Genomic DNA, 22,240 nt, shown 5'->3' with positions numbered 1-22,240 from the left:
ACCCTGAGCTTAAAGTGTCATCGGGGTTCAGGTGGCTATAAACGTAGGTGGCTTATCATGTTACATGGACCTAGTCACTGGTTATTTGGTAAATTCTCATGAATGCACCCTATTTCAGATAAACTGGCTAGAAGTGTTTGTACTGGTATACTGCACTCCTTTGATGATATTTTAAAAACAAGGCAACCAAAATCCTTCTATTCTTCACTGTTTGCAAGAGAAAGACACATGCATGTGTAAAAAATTGTACTAGGTGTTTTCTGGGAACAAAATATTTTTTTAAAAAAAGAAAACATTATAGATATGACTAATGTCTTCATTCTCTTACCTCTGAATTCTGGAACCAAGCATATTGTACATTTTGAATGTACCACAGCTTTGATTAATCCACTTAGGAGTCACAGTTATATAAACAAGTTTTATGCATTCTTGCTATACTTCAACACTTTTTTCATGCCAAACCAAATTCATGCCAATGCTGCAGAGGAGGAGCCAGCAAAATGAGCAGAGTACTGTTGTCAGGACATGAGGTAACCTTTACTGAATGTTATAAAGGGGAAGAATATAACTTTTTACATGTCTTGCAGAGTGTCACCTGCATGTTTTGTTAATGTTGCCATATTCCTTATAATGCCCATGCATGAGAGTGAATTTTGTGTAACATTTAAACTGCAAAACTTACCTGAACTGAAACGTCTTAAACCTTTGCTTGAAGAAAGAAATACATAATGCTGAGAGAACTGATGCACAGCTGGAATCTGCTGGAACTCAACTTGGTTGCCAGAATTTCTGAAGAAGTGCTTTACTCTCAATAGGGAAATGAGATCTCATTTTGCTCTTGAAATTAACAAGGCAAACAGTCATTAGAAGATCTCATGGTGTGTGCATGTGTACTAAGGACATGATCCATTGGCATAAATACGTTTGCACTTGGTCCCACTGGCTCCAATTAAACTGGTTTATCTACTGGTTCCAGCTTGAGAGAACAGATGAACAGGTTTAGTCAGGAAAGAGGGCTGGCACTATGGCAAGGGAAGAAGTTCAAATACTCCGCTTCCCAGGTGCCGCTGGTGAGTGGGAGATGAAAACATCCTTCCTTTCTGGAGGAAGTGGAGAAGCTTGGCACAGTGGACTCCTCCAGCATGTTGTTGACCTACAGTCTAGTAACTAAGTGACTTCACAATATGGTTTGCCAAGTTCTTGTTTAGGACATGTTACCCACACTCATGGTAGGAATCCTCTCCTCAGCTAGAAGCTATATGCTAACACATCGGGAGGGCACCAGGTTGGGGAAGGCTGACTCAAGCCAAAGCTGAGACACTACCAGGAGGCTTGACTCCAGGATGGCCAGAATGGAAACTAACATCTGTAAGTGTGTGTACAGTTTCTAAGTGCCGTTTTAAAAGGCTTTCACTCCAATCCTGTAAAGTGCTTTTGGAGGAAGGAGGGAGTTTGCAGAACAGTTTTTAGCAGGGTTTCATTGGGGAAGCACTTTTCAAAATAGGGCCAGCGGCAGTGCACACACTTCTGGAACAGTACTTCAAACCCTTTTCTTCCATTACCTGCAACAATTATTCCTTTCCACCCAATATTTAAATATAAAGTGCAGCAGAGAAAGTAGATGAGATTTTGTCCCATTGTTGGAAGCATTTTTAGAGAGAAACTGTCTTCCAATAAAAAGTCATAGCTTCATCTGCTCTGTGCATGCATCTCTTTCATAGGGATTATCACAGTGGCAATGGTATTAAGCCCTGTGGCATTTTAGTAGTACGTTAATTTGCTTTTCACTTTGTTTTATTAGCAAACTGTACTACCTTAATGAACAAAATTAGCTCTGAGGCATTGTTTTTATCTGTATGGCCAAATCCAAAGCCAGGAAGAACTTTTCTTTGAATAATCCACTCTGACTTGGTGTCTGTTCATTGAGGCTGCATTAACTATACCTTCTGCATACAAAACTGTAATTAGTGATGTGCTTGAATTTAGCAGTGTTCTGTTATTTGCTTTTTAAAATCATGGCTGTAGATTTTAGTGAGGCCTTCCTCAAGTTTATCTCAAACTTGTCAGCTGCTGAAATAGGTATATAGATTTTTAGGGGATGGTTAAACAACAGACCAGGATCTTTCCCAGCCAACCATATCACCTTGATCATCTCCCCAACAAAAACTCTCTACATCAAGCTCTGCTTGCATCCTTTAGGATCATCATTTCTTTGTATAATCTAAAATTAAGGGCAAGAAAAATAATGCACATTAAGATAGTTGGAAGGGACCTATTCAAAGATTTGGAGGACTTGCAAACATTGGTTTGGTTTTAGACAATGTTACACTGTAAGTCCGCTGAAACCAGTATGGCTCAAGTTAGTCATGATTAACTTGTCCCATTGATTCAATGTGGTGAGGAGAGTACTTTGGACTTAGTTTGGATAAAACTGATTTGGTTCCTCATCTCTACGCTAATGCTGTGCCAAGATATTGACTCAGTTTATGTGATCACTGCAACCTACCATGGGATATTGATATCATATTGATATCACTTGCTGGCAACCATTATGAATGTTCAGCCTGGAGTATGAAGTTCCTTGTAAGTTGGCCATTGCTTGTAGTAACAAACTGATTATTTGCAGGGTTAAATATGCTTCTTGCATGGTAATGTTAGCTTTCAAGGGGAGAGGGACATCCCCATATATTGGTGGAAATATGTGCCGCATTTCTAAAAAATCAGCGGAGGGCTGTGGCTGAATCCTGCTGCAGAAGCTTATCCCCTTTAATTAAAGATAGGTGGAAACTAATCATGATTATCTTAGTGGGAAGGCAAGTGCACTCTGCATTTGTTCAGAGGCACTCTTTTTATAGTCGCTTGTTCTGTTTCTAAGGGTAAACCCCTGTATTAATGAACAGATTTGTGGCCTGGGGTGTGCTGACAGAGCCCTGGCTGGAACTGCCCCATAATATTTGAATTGGCTCCAAGATTTGCACATCTTGGTGCTGAAAACTAGCTAACAGCATACATTCAAACGGGTATTTAGGAACCGATGAGGCCTACAAGCCATTCTCGCTGAGAAACGGTGTGCGTTTTTCTAGTTCATAAATGTGTTCAAAAAGGGATGTAATTTATAATGGCAATGTTGACAGAGCCTTTAACTACAGCCCTGCAGAATGGGAGGCCGTGGTATCATTTTTATGTGCGAAAAAGGTTTACAAGTGCAGCTGCATTTCTTCTCGATAGCCAATAATTCAGGGGAACGGCTGCAGTAAGGAGTGTTAAGCTGCAGTATCAATAACACTTCTGCAAATCTGTTTTGGGAATGTGCATTATTGTTAAATTAGTCTCTGAAAATCTGGAGATACTGACACCATGGAGCATGAAGGCAGATGGAGTCTGGATCATCAGCTTTTATTTCCAATGAGATACTTGAGGGTTCATTAGTTAGAAGCAGGATTTTTGGTTTCTACCTACAGGCTTTCAAATATTCAGCCAGAGTAAGGGACTTTTGCTTCCTTCCTGACAGGAACTAGTCCATCATAAAAGCATAAACTCAACCCAGTTAATATTGATTTTTTTCTAACCTAAAAAAGCTCTTAATGAAGCTCCAGGTGCCCAGATAAAGATGTTCATTGAAGGGAAATGCAGGGGGGTGGGGTGGATTCCTCTAATTGCCTCTTTCTTAACCATCTTCTGGACAAGAATGCATTTTTCAATACAAAGCCCTTTCAGGTATTTCAAGAATCAATGGAAAGAGGTATCTTCATGCCACACATGAAGATTAGGGGCATATGCTGCCTTGAAATGAATTGGAGCTGTGTATGAGCATGGGATTGTGCTCACATGGTTTCCATTTTATTTTAGTGGGACTTGCAGAGAGAAAATTGCCAGTGAATTGCCCTCTTGGGTATTTAGAATAATGTAATACTAATAAAGTTTAATGTTTGTTTTTTGAAGACAGTAGTGTGTGACAGAGTGTGCTGTGCATACACAGAAAAGTTGCATGCCATTGCCATTCGATAAATTTAAATGATACACCTAACTCTGTGGGTGAGATTTCACTCTTCCTGCCTAGAATTTCGGAAATTTCAGGATTTGAGCCAGGCTTGGCTTCCTCATGCCATACTCTGTGCCTCTCCATTTATTTGCATTCCAGTGGAATTGACCGATGGAACTGTGGCACACATGGAGCTGGTAGTGATTTGGTAGCAGCCAAAAACTTGCTACCATGGTAGTGGGAACCACTGCTGGCCATGACTGCTTGAATTCACTGCTTGTTTCACACTCCCATTTCTCTGTATGCTTTTGGGTGCGTGGCCATTCATGATCAAACTGTGGCTGCCACAGTGAGAGGCAAGTAAGGATATGTTATGTGGGGAAGTCCAGTGGCAAAGGACCTTCCTGGGATGGAGAAGATCTCAGGTTCATCTCTATGTAGGGCTTAGAAGGTTCACTGGCGGAATCCCTGGAGAGACCCTGCCTCTCAGCAGACAGCAGCCTTCCCCAGCCTGGTGCTCTCCAGATATTTTGGATTACAACATCTGTCATCTCTGATCATTGGTCATACTGGCTGGGGCCAATGGGAGTTGCAGTCTAACATCTGGATGGTATTCAGTGGGGGTGGCCTATTCTAAGCTGCTCAACTAGACGAACAATCTGCCTCTGTAAAAAGCTACTTCATATTTCTCTGCTTGAGTCAGTCTTAGTAAGTCATGTCACAAACTCCTGAATGGGCCTGTGAACTGCACTGCCTCCCCCCACCCCTTCAGTCTACAGATTTGCTTGGGAACTGGTGATGGCAACTTCTAATGTGATGAAGGCACCTAAACGTCTTTGCAGATAGGGGCAATTGAGTTGCTTCAAGGCCAGATGGTGAATGTGGACCCAGCTGTCATCTGGCCTTGCCTAAGTTGCAAGCCATGCAGTGCCATCTGCTGGCATTCAAGCACTAAGGTGGACATACAGAAATGTAACCATATACACAGGGCTATCTTTGCAGGAGTGTTATTTTAACTTACAGTAATAAAATTCTGGAACCTCTGTCCAGAAGACATAAATTGGACACACTGTGGCACAAATCTGATCACCGTGGCTCACCTGAAGATATGAACAACCTCCTTTAAAAAGTGATGTACCTTGAGGTGATACAGAATCTCTGTCTGTAGCGTCTGATTTGTGCTAGCATTTCAGCACTTTAAGTCATCCGTGCTTGATGTTGTAATCAAGAGAGGAGCATGCACATGTGAGCTTGCTTTCGGACTTTTCCAGGCATGCCCCGTGCATAGTCAAGTATGTTAGCATTGATAAGAGCTAGAAACTTAGGGTTCTTAAAAATGAAAGCTGACATTCTGCATCCAATACCAAATTCCTTAGTTATGTAGATCTATGAAATACATAATTAAGAGTTTTGTCTTTGCCAGCCTACAATATCTTATAGAATATTCCACCCCTTTGTAAACAATTTTAAAAGATTATTAGAAAAAATAATCCATTGCATTTTAAAATGAAGGCGACTTCAAGAAATTCAGATGAAAATACAAGAAGAATGGTTTTCCATACTTCCAGATAATTGCACCATAAATTGCCTGGGCCTGTAGTGTCTATAAATGTTCTTAGTGTCAAGGATACAACGGGACCCTACTCCATGCAACATTTAAGATAATAATCTCTTCCCTAACTATGTCTAGAAACAGCACACTCAGGAGGATTCTGATCAATTCCAAACTGGTTTCTCATATGTTTTAGGCACTAATTGTACAGTTTTAAAACATACACATATTTGTGGGTAAACATTATCTATTACAATGGGCCATTCTATAGAACAGCATGCCTACTGATTTCTAAATAAGGGTTGCGGTGGCTCTGGTTCGGTTTGCAGACACATTTTTATCCTAGATGCCCTAGCTTCTGATAGCAGATATGAGGCCTGGTGGTGTCCACATAGTAGTTAAGCAGGGGAGGTACTTTGCATTTACAAAAGATACAGTTAAGTGTTTTTGAGTATCATGCTAATGCCCCGTGAGCAAGTTAGGCCAGGATGAAGAACAATTTTGTGGTGGGCAGCCAAACTGCTATTTGTTATTGCCACTGACCCTGTTTCAGTAGCCTGCTGTGCTTTTTTATGAACACAAAGGGACTTGGCAGGTGCCAGTCCGGTCTGAGCCCTATACTTTAGGTGTGGCACAAAGCAATACAGGTAGTGCCAGAATGAGTGACTGCTTCTTCCAGCACCAGTTGTATCCCCTGCAGCCTGCAGGCATCTCTGGCCTGAAATCCCATAGGAGGCAGGGCTTTGGAGGCAACGGTCTGGGGACTGGATGTGGAATCTGTGTAAGCCAGGTTTGCATATTCTGAGTAATGCAATATTAGGGCCCCTTAATTTTGATCTGGGCCCTGCCCATATAGAATGTTTAATTGTTCTGTTCTGGCTTGGAGTTTCTGCTTCTGCCGTCTAGGCTTCATATCACTTGAGACAAAATCCCAGGCTGATGCAGCTCACTTCAAATCAATATGTATCAAGCACTCTCTCTTCATTAATTACTCATTGCACCTTTGGGTCTGTCGCTGTAGTACAGCAGGGATACAGTGGCCTTATAAAAGCACGCTGGCTAATATGGGCTGCGGTTTGCTTCTGTCTTTCCCCACCACACTGTAAAAGGTACAGCAAGGCTTAATATACTTCTGTGGAATTAAAGTAGCGTGGCACTAGAACTCCTGAGAGATGTTTCTGCCTAGGTTTTACTTGTCCCTTCCCCAGGACTTCATCTTATTTTTGAACCTGCACCAAAGAGTGATAGTTTAGGGGATATGGGGTACAAACTAATTAAGGGTATTTCTGTGCTATTAAGAGGTTTAATTCCCTGCATTTTCATTAAACGCTAATGAGGCTCCCTCCTCCCCTTCCCCCCAGCAACTTAGGGACAATAGTTCCTTAGAATCTGATAAAAGTTGTTCCCTTGTACGGTTTTTTCTTTGTAACTTGGACTCATCTAATTGTTGCTGCTCCATAAACTTTATGGGAAAACAAATTGAATAATGGAAAAACAAAAAGTTTATTTTTAAATTTTCTCTGCCATTTCAATTTGGAAGGGATTACATGCTGCAAATGAAACAGTGGCACACAGTATTCTCCTTAGGATTGTGAACGGAAACTTCAAGTGTGTCAAATCCATGCACACATCTGGCCTTTTTTCCATTGTTTTATTCATACATCCAGAAGTGCACTGGCATGCACACTTGAGCTTTCTAGAAACTGGGCCATTGAATCTCTTAGGTCCTGTTTCCATGAACAGTTATTTTAGTTTATCAAATGCTTAGAATGTTTTCATACATGATAGTTGGGCACGTCTACATAGAGAATCAGTATCAAGAGGCATTATTTCTGTAATGGATTTTTTTTTGAGGGGAGTAAGAAAAAAGACTGAAGGATCAGTTTTAAAAAAATGGAAGGGTTACAAGTAGAAGATGGCTGTAAAAGTCCATGAAAGGGGCAGGGTGATTGCACAACAAAAGACTCACATGGAAGCACCCTAATCATTTTGCTGGTGTCTGCATTCCTCTTTTCTGTATCCTGAGTGCAAAGCCTACATGTGCTAATGTGAAGGCTGAATTGAGAAATGGTGCTTCTGGTAGCTTTCACAAACTCATTGAAGAACCTCCTTATGAATTCCCTTCTTTTTAAGGTGGTCAGGGAGGTTTCTGTACCTTTGGAATTCCATTATCCAGGAGAACGAATTAGGGTATCTGTTGTTGAGAAGAAAGAGAATAGTTTCTATATTATCTCCCAAATTCTGGAATTAGCTTCCAGAAGAAATGTGGCCAAGTATTTCTTAATAGATACTTAGAATGTGATCTGGCATTCTTTTATCAGGGAGTAATCCCCCCTGAATTCAGTGGGACTTCTTAAGTAGATTGGTGTAGGATTTGACTGCTAGGAAGATATGTTGGACTCACTTTTTCAGATGTGTTTCACAAGCCAGAGAGTAAGAAGTTGCAGGAAAAAAAAACCTCTCAGTGTTGTGGAGAGTATGCAGGCCACTTCTTCATGATAATTTTTATGTGCAGAGATTTGATATTTGCTTAACATGGTAAGTGGTCAAGAACCCACCATGTTGGTTTAAAGTAATTTCATCCCCCTCCCAACCACCAGCAGGATCCTCTTGAGCCTCTTGCAAGGCTTCATCTTGTCAGTCAGCTTCAAAAATTCAGTCTTTGCTGGCTATGCTCCTTGTGTCAGAAGGTTTCTTTCTTCCTCCCTCCCACCCACACAAGTTGGCTTGAAGTGTTAAATAGCCTAGTAGCCACTGTCCATCCAGGACCATCAGTAAGTGGTCAGACAGTAAGCTTTCATTTGTCAGATTTTAAACTATCAACTGAAAGCAAAGCAGTAAGCATATTTTTGCTTGTGAAAGGGTTTGATGACTAGAAACACCCTTTGCAGTAAGATCCTCTAGATCTTAAGCTTGGACCAGATAGTTCATAGTATTCTTCACCCTTTCCACCCTATGCTGAAACTCTAGGTACTCAGGAAGGCAGTAAACAAGCTGCTTTATTTTATTTTAAAGTAGGGTTTTGACAGAACTAAAGGTCTGTGGGTTTGGTTTTTGTTTTAGACTGCAACACATATGGATTTCTTTTTGTCACACACATGCGCACAAAAACCTGCCAGAAAACCACCCAAAACAGATGGCGAGACTTTCCAATTCTGCTTTGGTGCTTTGAGGGATTATCACTGGCTGAGACTTTGAAGATTTTGAAAAGTGATCTAAAAAGAAAGGGGGTGGGCAAAAAATGGTGGCAACCACAAAAGGGGTCGCAATCACAGTGAGGCAAGTGAGACAGTGATCGTTGTTCCAAACCGCTGCTTCGTCCTTGGTAGGGTGACTGTCGCTGGTGAAGCTGCAGGTGTGCTCAATGAGAGCTGTGACGGCTTTTTGCTGATCTTGCTGAGCGTCTCACTCACCGCTTCCCTGGACATGCAGTGGGGTCAGCCGCCTGGATTTGGATGATGCAGCCCACAACCCACTGTGGGTCCAACAATCCCTAGAATAAGCCATGGGTTCTCAGGATGCTTACTGGGGAAAAGCAAGCCACTCCTGCAGGAAGCAGCCTGGCACGACAACCCACAGTGGCTGGCTAGTTACCATTCAGTAACTATTCACTATTCAGTGACTCTGTTTTCTTACCACCATTGGCACCAGCTACTCTTGCCCCCCTTCCTCTTCCCAGTCATTCACGCCAATGTGCAAGTGGGCAGTGCTACCTGCTGCTTAGCCTCTTTGCAACTTCCACTGCCTGGGCCAAAGCACGAGGCCTGTCAGAGCAAGCAGGTTGCAGTGGCAAAGAGGAGGAGCGACTCCAGAGGGCCCCTGTGGGGCCATTGTCAACAAAACCTGCCTTTGATGCCTTGGTGTACATTCATAAATGAAAGGCACAGGGCAATATAACTCACGGTTCCTCCGCAAGGGTTGAAGGAGATGAGGTTGCCTGCAGTTTGGGTATTTTATCATGGCACTTACTTTGGCCCTACTGCCCTCTAACAGAGACCCCTTGCCTTCTTTTCTAGACCTCCAATTAAAAAAGAAATCCTCTTTGGTTTGCTAAGTAGATAATAACTTTGTGTTTAAGTTTCATGTTGAAAGTAGACAAATTCGCCACTCCACCCGTTCATTACGGGTGGTGTGTTGAGTGAGCTCAGCAGCTGTCTTACTCCCTTTATCAGCTGTCCAGCATCTGTGTGCATGTGCGTATGTGTGCGTGCGCTCGCGCACTCTTCTTTATTTTTCAACAGGATTCAAGCATGATATTTGCACATTGGGTCCGCCCCCATCTTAGACCTGTGATGATTAATGGTGTCTTTCTCCATCAGCCAGGTCTGTTAACAGCACCTCCTCCTCTTCCAACACAACATGGCAGTGACACCTGCCCAAGAATATTTGACTTTTGTTCTGTTTGAATGGGAAATCCTCCCACTTTGTCAACGTCTCCATCCTCTAACCATTCTCTTATCTCTAGACTGTTATTAGCTGACCTTCTTCCACAGACAGCCCTTGACCAATGGGGCGCTGGCCATTGTTAGAAGGCAATTTTCATTGTAATGGGCTTGGATAGGGTGGGGTAGGAATCTTCTCTTGGAGCATTTGTTAATGGTGCCACCCTCTGGAGTGCAGTAGTAATTTACATCGATTACATGTGGAAGATCTATCTATATAATCAGGATTCCTTATCTTTCCTGACTGCCATGCTCCTGAAATGTATAGAACTAGCTAGAAAATCACTCTTATTTACTAAGGGTGGGTGGTATGCAATTCTTCTTTGTTTGCGAAGCAGCAAGAGAAGGACAATTTAAGGATTGGCATATTGTATATTGATACATTGCTTATAGTGGTGCTTGATCTGGAACTAAAGACTGCTTCACACACCCATTGCATGATTTCCATTGCAAGACCAAGCATATTTATTTAATGAACTCAAAGGGATTTACCATTGTTAAGATTTCATCCTTTACAAGGAACTGCTGGGCACATGAGCAGATCTAAGAGCACTGCAATCAAGGGGGATTGTGGCTGGGGAGGGAAGGCTTAATTTTCCCTTCCCCTCTTGCTGGAACAACTTCCCCCAATCCTCCTTGCATGGCAATTAAGCATATTTATAAAACAAACCTCCGTTGCTGTAAATGGAAGTTGTTTTTCTGAGGTCAATCAGTATGTGGGATGGGGCCTGTGCCTCCCTCAAATCCCTGCTTCCTCAGGGCAATTAAGTTTAGAAAACAACACTTACATTGGTTTTCTTGAAAGCTTTCCTTTTAAGGCTAATTGCATGGAGTGGGTGCAATTTTCCTATGTGGAGGGAGAACAAGATAAAGTTCAGGAAGGGGCAATAGGAGATTGCAAATTAATTGTAACGGAAGATGAATTGCTAGGCCCTGAATCTTTTAAGAGCCTAGCAAGCCCCTAATGAAAATTCTCTCATTTAGGATAGTGTTTAAACATGTGAATTCCAAGTTGGAAGTCCGTGGCTCAAGTCAGTTATGAGGGATCTTGGACAAATCACCATCTCAAGGCCTCAGCATAAGAACATAAGAAAAGCCGTACTGGATCAGCCCAAGAGTTCATCTAGTCCAGCATTCTGTACACATGGTGGAAAACCAGCTGTCCGCAGGACCACGCAAGGCCTCTGTCCGCCCAAACTCCTCAGCAACTGCGGTATGCAGGCTTGCCACCTCTGGTGAAGGAGGTAGCATTTGGCCAGTAATTCTAGTAGCCACGGATAGCCTCATCTTCTATGAATCTGTCCAGCCCTTTTTTAAAGCCATCCAGATTGATGGCCAGCACTGCTTCCCATGGCAGCAAATGCCATAATTCAACTGTATGTTACGGGAAGAAGTACTTCCTCTTGCCTGTCCTGAACCTTCCCCCAGTCAGCTTAATGGGGTGTCCCCGGGTTCTAGTGTTATGGGGTGGGGGGAATGTCTCTCTCTCCATTTTCTCCACTCTGTGCATAATTTTAAACACCTCTATGATGTCTCCCCTTACTCGCCTTTGTCCCAGGTGGAATGGTCCCAGTTGTTTCAACCTCTCCTCATAGATGATCTCCCCTGATCATCTTCACTGCCCTTCTCTGTACTTTTTTCAGTTCAGTAATGTCCTAATTCAGGTGAGGTGACCAGAACAGGACACAATATTCCAAGTCTGGCTGTAGCAAGGATTTGGTAAGATAAGCAGAGTAAGATCTTGGCAGTTCTCTTTTCTATTCCATCCCTAGTCATGCCTAGCATGGTATTCGCTTCTTTTGCAGCAGCTACTCACTGGGCCAACATTTCCATCAAGCTGTCTACTACTGCCAAGAGTATAGTTAAGGCAGATATATTTTTCACATTGGGCTATTATGCATCTTCACAGTATTACAGTCACAGGGTGGGTTTTGCCTATGTCCAGGAGCGCTATAATGGTCACATAGTACCCATGCTCTATTTTTCTCTGTACTCGTGTCATTTTGAGTATTGTTGCTTTGTATTGTTGAGAAGGTGGACTCAGTCATGAAATGTGGCTAACAAGAAAAGGAGGCAGCCTCTGAGAGCTGTCACATTTCATGAAAGGTCAGCAGCAACAGCAGGATTGGACCCCGGCTTCATCTTGCAAAGGCAAGCATCTTCTTCTGTGTTGGTGACTGAGTTGGCAGCTAGCAAAATGCAGACTGGAAGTCTGAATGTAGACTGTGGCCCATCAATTTACTGTCCAGATTTTTAACACACTAGTAGCCAATTGACAGCCCACAAGTCATGGCTTTTTTAAACCTGCTGATTCCACCAAATTTAAGCCAAAGTTAGCAAAAGCTTTGCTGACAGTTTCTTATACGGGAAATAAAATTATTTTCACATTTTGTGTGACTTGGAGATAAGTATTCTGCATTTTCTTGGGTTTATGTGCATGTTTGTAACACTTTAGACATGTTCAAATGTATTTCCCCCACAATTGAGAAACCTCTGTGAATTTCATTGTAGACTATGCGATCAGAAGCAGTCTGGTTATAAAGCAAAATTCTGGCCTCAGGACCACAGGCTGGAGAGTAGATTAACTTCTGAGGATCTAGAAGTTGGCCAGCTCTATTTTGTGCGAAACTCTGTGTTTCAGACTGTATAGATTCAACTACAAAAGCTACATTAGGTAGAATGACAACTCAAGTACCTAGCACCATACTTTCAAGTGGTTAATCTAATGACGTGCATAGATCTACTGCAATCAGCATCCTTTAAATACAATATTTATATGCACATGTTGAAAGAAAATAGCATTAATAATGCAGTCCAATACATCAATGCATAGCTACTCAGTAGTAAGTCACATTAAGTTCAGTGGAATTTGCTCTTAGATAAGTATGCATAACATTGAAGTGTTAGGCTACAATTCTATATACACTTTCTCAGGAGTAAGTCTTACGGGAAATCATGGAATTTACTTCTGAGTAGATATGTGTAGGTTTGCACTGTAAGTCTGAATGTTTTAAGAGAAAAATAATGCATATTTTAATTACTAGCAAATGTTAATTGAATTTAATTACTAACAACTATCATTGATAAAAAGCAGTTTGATCCAGTGAATATTACCCCAATCCCAAATCTCTCAGATGATATGATGATATTTAAGTGTCAATCCTATGACTTCTAGGCATTGTCTGAAGAGCTATGGAGATTTTCCCCTCCAGGATCTTATGCTCTGTCCTGTGGCCTTTGCATCCTTGGCCCCACCTTTGGTGCTGTGACTCCACTAGACAGTCTTAGAGGCCTTTCAAATGAAAACAATTTAAAAGGAGGGTTGAGAGGCAAAGTCACTTCTGTCACTCCTCCCATACCACTTGTAGTGGCCTGGCAAGGCACCATGCCCTCAGAAACATCCAAGATTGGAGGTGTCCATCCAGAGAGTGACAACCGAATAACGTTGTGCCTAAAATGCATCTTTGTGTATCATGTGCACTTAAAATAATAATAAATGGCCTGATTATCAGGATTGTGACAAGCAGAAAGGAAAAAAAAACTCTTTCCATGCTGCTGAGGTCATGATCAAACTTGCTTTTCTGAATTGTGCGTTTGCATTATATCCCAGCTGTTGCTGTTTGCATTAAAGACAATTCTGTTAAGCCCATTTCGTTTCTCATGGACCTTTTTGAATTGTGGCTTTTAGAAGTGATTATTTGGCCACATTTTGCTAGGTCTGCCATATTTAACATACTCAACTTCCTTTATCCTTCTTTTGGAGGAATTCCATCCAAGCTTTATCCAACACAAGTTTGCTCTGATGACAACCAGAACCGGAATTTAACACCACCTGTGACATCAGAAGCATCCTTCATACCCAGTTATGCTGAAAATGGTGAGTCTATGTTGCCAAGTCCTTTGTAATCTGTAATGGTGGAATATAGATGTTCTTTATGTTTTTGAGGACTCAGGAAAAAGGCAGGGAAGTTCTTGTTTTGATGTACATATTGCATGATCAACAGAGCTGTATATTAGTAGGGTAGAAGAGTGTTCTGCTCAAATTCCAGAAATGTGGGGAAAGCTGAGACATCTAACTGAGTGCTGGATATCAGAGAAGGGAACTATTTTGTGTTTGTGTAATTTGTGTAAGTGGAATGGTATTTTCACATTGGTCCTTCTTGCTATACAAATTGGCTGCTTTTCTCATTTCTGTTAAGTGAGGAGGTAAAAGGTGATCTTCTTAATATATTTTAAATCTTGAGCAAGTTTTGGATTTGAAATTCCCAGGTGTTACTTGCAGCATGTACATGGAACAGAAGTGATTGACATTGTACCAGAAAAGAGTGGCATTGAGTGTTGCGGGGGGTCAGGCAGGCAAGGCAAACTTACTGGGGGTCCTTTTTCTTCCCACTTAGAGGGCTGGAATCTATCTACTATCCTATACAGAAAATTTGAGCCATAAGGACTGGGTCAACTCTGATTTTATACTCATAGGTCTTAAAACTGAACACAAAACACCCAAACTTTGCAATTTCATGCCATGAATTTTTCTTTATTGTGGGTAGATTTACAGGGTTTGTTTCAGATGTTATGCCTTTGTAGATCAGTGCTGAGGAACCTCTTTCAGCACAAAGGTCAGATTCTGTTTCAGAGAAGCTTGGAAGGGGGGATTACTATGTTGATTAGAGCTTAAGACAAAGGGGATGGGCTAGTATACTCTGGATCCCCTATATTGTACTTTAAATCTCTTATTACAGATATATCAACTTCAAGAAAAAAATTTCAAACTTTCTAGAATTAGAAAAAATAGTACAAAAGTTGTGAAACTGCAAAACTACCAGTAGTTGAAGGAAAGTGGGTGGGTTGAGAGGAAAGTGATGTGCTGTTTGGAGATCACAGGAAGGCGGATTCTGGCTCTAGGCCCGAGATTCACCACCCTTGCTGTTGATACTCAGCATTTGCAGATAAAACAGTGAAGTCCAGTTTAAAAAAAGCAGAAGGCCTGTCATTATCGAGAAAGGCCTGAGATTTTTTAAAGCCTGACATTTCAACCACTGCAGAAACTTCTTGTTGATTCTACAGGGAAGGAGACTGAGAGTTACAACCATGCAGGGAGTCTGCCTGTCCTGTCATTGATTTGATGATACCATGTTGATCTAGTTCTTTTGTTTTGGGTAGTCTGGTGAACATGATGGTCACACCTTAATAATTCAGAAGAGTGAAGTGCAGTGATCCCCAACTGTCCATTGTGCTGTAAGCCTGGGATTAGCAACTGCCCTCTTGTAGGAGAAAAACGACATGGCCCACAAAGACTGGAAGTGATCCATGGTCAGAAAGTCTGTGTGTGCTCAAGGTGAAGCTGCAGTTACGCAGCTTCACCTTGAAGCGCAAAGTTGAGACGGGTGCTTTTTCCACGTTTGATATCCCCAGAATGCATAACACACCATTGTTACACGAATGGAAAACTTGGCGTGTTAGCTAGAATTGGACTCAGTTCTTGCTTCCAAGCAATCATTATGGGTAGCCCCCCCCCCCCACTGCCCTTTTCAGGAGTTGCAATTGTAAAAGTAAAGACAATTATGTGTCTCTGGTATCACAGATCCTGCTTTGAAACCAGGCTGTCTCCTGAGGAATTTCCTTGATGGTCTTTCAAGGAGCCAGTCAAACTGGAAGGAGGCCAAAGCCATACCAGGAATAGATATGCAAGCAAATCCCCCTGGTAGGCTGTGTTCTGTAAACCCTTTCTCTTTTTGTAACACAGAGAGAGATAGATGCTACTTTAAAATTGGCTTGGCATAGGCTCAGATTCCCACAGGGAGGAAAATGCTGCTTAAAAGACTCTGGGAAAGCACTATACATACAAGTGGCCATTCCCTATAAATGAAGATGTCCAGGAACAATCATTTCCAGTTTTGGCGACTAACAATTGTTGGCAGTTTCAAAAGGGAGGCCCCTCCTCTGTCTGAAAATAGGAGAATTTGCCTGACATCAAGAAAATAAGGTGGCTTCCCTGCGACATTAGAGAGGACAAGCTATGCTCTGCCAGCAGATTTTGGAGATATTTGTTTGCTAGCCTGTTCACACGCCATCTGGCAGCAAGTGGCCTTCTCCCACAGAAGCCATGTGGCCTGGCTGCTCCGTCTGCCTGGCTAATCTGCTTGAGCGTCACAGGGAAGGGGCTGGGCAGCTTCAGGCTAAGCAGCCAAATGGTACAGGGGAACCTGAGAGATGCAGAATTTGAATGCCAGGGTTCGTAGGCAGCTATTGTTAAATTAAATGGTTGTTGGTCTTATTCAGGCTGCATGGGATTTACGTTTTAGCCTTTTGCAGTGTTGTAGAATTGAACAGATGATACTTGTTCCTTAGGGCAAGTGATGATCTGTCCTTCTTACCAGGAATGGCCCGAGTGCTTTGGAGCAGGTTTTCTAAAACATAAGAACACACCCAATTATATATCCAGATAAAAATCAGGCAACATGTAGCTTTTTGTTAGCACCCTAAAGGCATGTTTGCTTCACTTTTATGTTCAGGAGAGTTTCCCAGACATGTGTCTCCTGTTAATTAGCAGGAATTTGGCTTTCCTACCTCAGAAACCAAAGTATTATGGTCTAATCCTGATTTTGCAGCATCTCACCCCTGTATATTTGCTCATCAGAATCCAGGTGAGGTTTCTTTACCTTCAACACATGGCTTCTCTCTCTCTCTCTCTCTCTCTCTCTCTCTCCCCCTTGCAGAGGGAGATCATGATAAAGAGAGGCAATTCCACAAAGTTCGAGAGGGACGGCTTTATTCAATGAGCCACAACCGTGTTCTAGATGATGGCCCCTAATGAGCGATTAAGGAGCTAATGTTTGTATGGCGCTGGGTGGTCCAGGAGCTCTCTTAAGTGCTAACTTCTGTTATTGTGACAAAAGCCTCAGACTTCTAGGGCTGTGCACTATACAGAATTCTAGATGATTTGCCTTTTCTATATATTATTAATTTCTCTTTTGTATAAATAACTGTATATAAATGGTGGATGTAGCTATTTCATACTTCCATCTAGGCAAGCTATAAATCAGGTACTGATGCAGCAGGAGTAATACTAATTTTAATATTATTAATAGTATAATTCGAATCCTTAAAACCCTTAGATTTTTCTTTCAGTTTGCCTATTGTAAATACCATACACAACTTGAAATATTTCAATTCTTCTGTATATTTTCACAAATTAGAAGTCTCTGTTTATGTTTGCATCCTGTACTTAAAAATATGCTACCACACATCAAGGAGACCATCTTAATTGCCTCCTGACATTGTCTGGGAGCAGGGAATAAGGTTATTTGTAATCCAGGGTCCTTTGAGCCATCATAGGAAGAACTTTGCTGGCTGCCTCTCTGAGGTCAGAAATCAACCTCAGAGGAAAGAGAGTGTGGAGTGGGGAAGGGAAGGGAAGGGAAGGGAAGGGAAGGGAAGGGAAGGGAAGGGAAGGGAAGACATTGGGGCTGACGTCTTACACTCTTTCAGGATGGTGCCCCAGCCATCTTCCCTCCTGGCTGACTAGATGACATGCAGAGTAAGAGGAATGGAATGGTGAAGATCACCACCATTATATCCCATTCTGAATTCAGAGGCTCACATGCTTTTAAGCATGTGGAACATTGGATTGTTCCCTGAATGGCTAAATGAAACAGTGACTTTCTTCAGGAAAAAAAACTTGAAAACTTAACTCTAAACAACGGAAACAGGTTTCCTAGCTTATAGTATTATCTCATATTGCTAATTTAAATGATTCCTTGGCATAAAACTTTTAGGCTGTCCTTAGGCCAGTCATGTTCTCTAAGTCTGACCTCACAAGATGATTGAAAGGCTAAAATGAGCATGCATACACACACACACTTGTTACCCTGCCTTTTAATAAACTCAGGAACTGAGGCAGAAGACACCAATTACAAATGAGTACAGAAAAAGTAGTCCTCATAAGTCCTTCCCACTTCTACCTTCACTGCTTGGTCCACAGGACATGTGACACACATCTTCCTTTCACCCAAGACTCTGAGGCTTAGAGAATGATGGAAATCCAGCTGTTGGTCTATCAGCCCTGCCCCTTTTGCTCAGCTTCCTCCCAGTTTGTCCCTGCTTGTCAGGTGGGGATGCAACAAAGAACCTATGCAAACTATGAGTTTGGGAAGGGTCAAGGGAAAGACCATGGCTTAGTATCCTACAAATATGCAGGATGTGCAAGGAGACCCTGTTTTTCCTTGGTAGACATGACTTTTTAATCGTAGAACACAGGATCATGCTTGTAGTCCTCATGGTGCTGCCTCATCTGAACATATGGCAGCTAAAGGGCATTTGTACTTGCTAAGCAAGGTTCATGAAGCAGATTTTAACTGGTGACTCTCAGGGGAGTAACTAATTCCAAGCCTGGTTATTATTGAAGGTAGTGGTGTTAATTGTACTCTAACTCAATAAATTACTTTTGGGGTAAGTCAGTATTTTCCGGCTCCATTTCTCAACCCATAAAACCATCACATAGACTGGATTTTTATTGATGTGCTTTAAAATGCACACATTTTTATGGAGGACATGCAAAATATTCTGACAGTCAGGATGCAGGTTTGGTGGAAGACTCTTGATTGGAATTTACAGCAAATCCATTAAATTACTTTGGCACAGGACTGGTCCAAGACATTCTGCTGCCTGAGGCAAAGGAAGATTGTCCATCCCCTGCTCCGTTGCATCCATGTGCAAAAGCCAACTGGACTGACTAGCAGTGAAATCTGACTTCAGTGCCGGGGATAGAATAATGTCCTCCCACCGTTCCCTTGTGGTACAGCAGAGCTAGCCTAGGGGACACAGGACAAGCTGCATTCACTGTCTGCCCACTCAGACAAACAGTGCAGTGAAACAGCAGCAGCAACTGCCTTTATCAAGGCCAGGGATGGAAACTCATGATACCTTCTGGGGTGCATGTACCCAACATAAACAAGGTTACAGGATATTGCAGAAAAATGATTGCAATTCTAGAACACTTATTCTATTAGCCCAGCTTGTTCTGAGAATACAGTTCCTTCTTCAGGGACTTCATAACCACACAAAATTATGTAGAAATCATTATGCAGAAATAGAAACATGTGCAAATGTATGGAATTATATTTTTAAAATTTCTGTACAGCCCAATAGCCAAAGCTTTCTGATTATAGCAAACTGTTTTCTATAACATAACCTATTACAGATGGATCTCCCATTACTGATGAATGAAATATGCTCATAATACCTAGTGAAATGTTAATCGTTTATATATCCGCCCACTTTTAAATATGATAGTCTCACCTCTTTTTTTAAATGCCAGTGAAGACGGGATTGTACTTCCAAATTATATTGGTATAGTAAACATTGGGGGCACTCAGGCAGTCTCTTCTTTTTGTGCTGGAATGTATAACTAAATTGGCTGCTCCTTTGCTTGCTCACTCGATCAGGATCCTTTCTCTGCCTGAAGGTGTCTGGAGAAGATGTAAGGAATGGAGTAGTGGTTGAGAAGGGTGGAAATAGCTAGAGGCTCAGGAGAAATGACTTGAGGGGGTCTTCTGTTTCCTTCCCCACCGCACCCCTCAGCAGCCACCACTGGAGTCATCTGCTTTTGCCAATAGGTAGGATAGCTTTGCATTGGCACCATGTTTGGATCTGGACAGCCCAAGCATCAACCAGAGCTAGTGTTATGTGTTATACTCTGGACCACAAACAAGATTAGGCCAGAGTCCAAAGAGTCTTCTGTTCTGTGATCTTATGTAAGCAGGAAAGCAAAAGTAAATGCTCAGTATTCAACATTTCATGTTTTTAATGCAGATAATTCAAGTAGGGTGTTCTTTGCCAGGGTTTTTAGAGCAGAAAGAACTTAAAGCCTGCCCTGTGGACAAGAAGGGATGAAGGACAGGAAAGGACAAATTAGCTACCTCTGTTTTCTCTCTACTTCAAATACCGTTTTCTACAAATGAATTCTTGCATATCTTCTTCTAAATCTGCTTGGGTTTCATCCAAATTAAGGACACTTGCCCCTGAGTCTTTCATTGCACCACTGCACTGCTTCATTCACAGAATTTTGCAGGGCGTTCTTTTTCTGCTCTTAACTCCCCCGTATTTTGCTATGGCTTCTTCCATCTGTGTTCTCACCATGGAAAATGTGTTAAAGGGGTTAAAATCCACAACAGTTATTGCATGATGCCTTCTAGTTGTTAGCACTATGAGCTTTCAGTCAGGAAGTGACAGAAGAGTGTTTCTAAATGCCAGTGTGTCCTCCATGTGGATTTTCCATAGACCTGTGGCTGACTGGATTAGCCAGGGTTAGAGCTGATGTTCAGGACTGGTTTCCATGTTGAAATTTAGCCTCATAAGTTATTAGTAAAGAGTGAGGAGCTGTTGCTTCTGCCATAGTAATGTGGGCAGTGGTATTAAAACTTAAAGGAAGAAGGCCCAATGTGAATTTTTGGCTCTTCATGTGTATCTAAAAGGGCTCTTTGGATCATGGCCATTTGTTGTGTTTGTTTTGCTATGCAATATAAAGGAGATCTCTTTCAGTTAGAAAAACCCTCTAGCGTCTTCTGCTTTGAGCTATTTGGCTTTTACTCCGAAAACCCATGATGTACATTGTCGTGCTTGGAGTAGGCCCTTGGAAATAGGCCTGTGACCGTGCAATGACAATATGTAGGCGGATATATGTTACATTAATGGCTTAACGCCTTGTGTTGTAATTGCCTATAAAGCAGCAGTTTAAGGAGGGGGGAGGGGAAAGGGATTTATAGGCCACAGAAAGGGAGAAGTATTCTGCAGCTCCCTCTTGTGGTGAAATGGGATAAATACACTCGGCAGTGCTTTTTCCCTAACAGCATTTGACCTGGGGAGCAGATATAGAATATGGCCTTTCCTTATGTGAAATAGGACCACTGCTGTCTCTGGTTATGTAATCTGACAAGCAGAGGCTCTCCCAAGGCTCCAGGCAGGTAGTTGTCTGTCTAAGCTTTTATCAGTTGTCTTTTTCTAAGCTTCTTGCTGGTATTCCTTCTTACGCTGAAGGAAGTACCAGAAGTGATGCAAAACATTACAAATGTAAAGTTGATCAAAGTACAGTTAATGTATTTTATAATGATTGGGTAGCAGAAGAATTAAAATGCCTGCCAGCAGTTGCTGGAAATCAATGTATACCTTTGCACTCACAGGCAGAAAAGGTATAAGGCAAGGAACTCTTTGTATCATTATTCACTTATGCAGTTAACCCAGTTAACTACAGGAAATGAGGAAAGGGTAAACAGCACACACGTGTCTTTGTCGCCTATATCAATGTCTGGAAAAACATATAGGAGCAGAGGCATATATGTGAGTTAGGGAAGTACAGATTTTCTGAAACCTATTCCATCTTTGTTCTGTGGACTGTCAGGTATCTTTTATTCTGTCATGCATTCATTGATAGAATTGGGTTTTCTGTAATATGATTAAGTTCATTTACAAATGTGCATTTGTGCTACTGTACACTAGTACAAAGGCATACTTAGGCATGAAATCACGCAAATCCCTTTGAAAGTTAAAAAACTGAGTGTGCAAATCTGTAGAATCTGAGTGACTCAGAAAAAGTCAGTTTCCTCCAGAATCCACAGATAACATTCACAGAAACCTAAACACATTTAAATCCAGTGCAGATTTCTTTAACAACTCTAATTAGGAATGTGTCAAAGCTCAGTGGAATCCATTCCTCCCATGTTTACGGATTTCCTCTCGTGCTCAGCCCTGTTTCGGAAAGCGAGCCAAGCTGAGAGGAAGTCCACAAACACTTGTTGAAGTCCACATCAAGTGCAGTAGCACAAACAGAGGCTGCTGCACGTGACACAGAAGGGGGATGCTGCTTGCACAGTGCACAGGGCTTGATTCCTGCTGAGCACCGTGTGAATGCTGGGTGTGCTTGCCAGAAACTCAGACTCACGGCCCCATCAAAGCAGACTGAAGTCCTGGGAGCCAAGTCCAGGGAATCTGATGGATTTTCATCCCGAAAATGGGTTCCTTGCACATCCCTCTCTCTATTGTGTGTGTGTGTGTTACAGGAAACACCAAGGAAAATACACATTTTATCTGTATGTCTTTCTCCTTGCACTATTAGAATTCCGTGAAGGACAGTGGGAATGAGCCCATTGCTCTCACTCCCTCCACTGAACCCCCATTCTAGCTTCCTCCATATATTATGAGCTGGTGCTACCTATGTAGACTCTCTGCATGACTGAGAACCTTGCACAATTAGGTTCTAAAGAGGATTGG

At 42.0% G+C, this 22,240-nt stretch overlaps 1 protein-coding gene across 1 annotated transcript in view; it reads left to right on the top strand.

Moving 5' to 3' along the window:
- SKAP1 (src kinase associated phosphoprotein 1) overlaps positions 1 to 22,240 on the top strand; it is a 345,184-nt gene that overhangs the window by 37,559 nt on the left and 285,385 nt on the right. Inside the window, exon 4 of the mRNA XM_044444651.1 lies at positions 13,740 to 13,853. Coding sequence (XP_044300586.1) covers positions 13,740 to 13,853 — 114 coding nt within the window. The remainder of the gene's footprint in view (positions 1 to 13,739; positions 13,854 to 22,240) is intronic.

Source organism: Varanus komodoensis, unplaced genomic scaffold (genome assembly GCF_004798865.1).
Source record: "Varanus komodoensis strain SLA01 unplaced genomic scaffold, ASM479886v1 scaffold45, whole genome shotgun sequence".
Classification (NCBI taxonomy): domain Eukaryota; kingdom Metazoa; phylum Chordata; class Lepidosauria; order Squamata; family Varanidae; genus Varanus; species Varanus komodoensis.
Note: the sequence above shows the minus strand (reverse complement) of the source record. Positions and strands in the feature narration are given on the sequence as shown.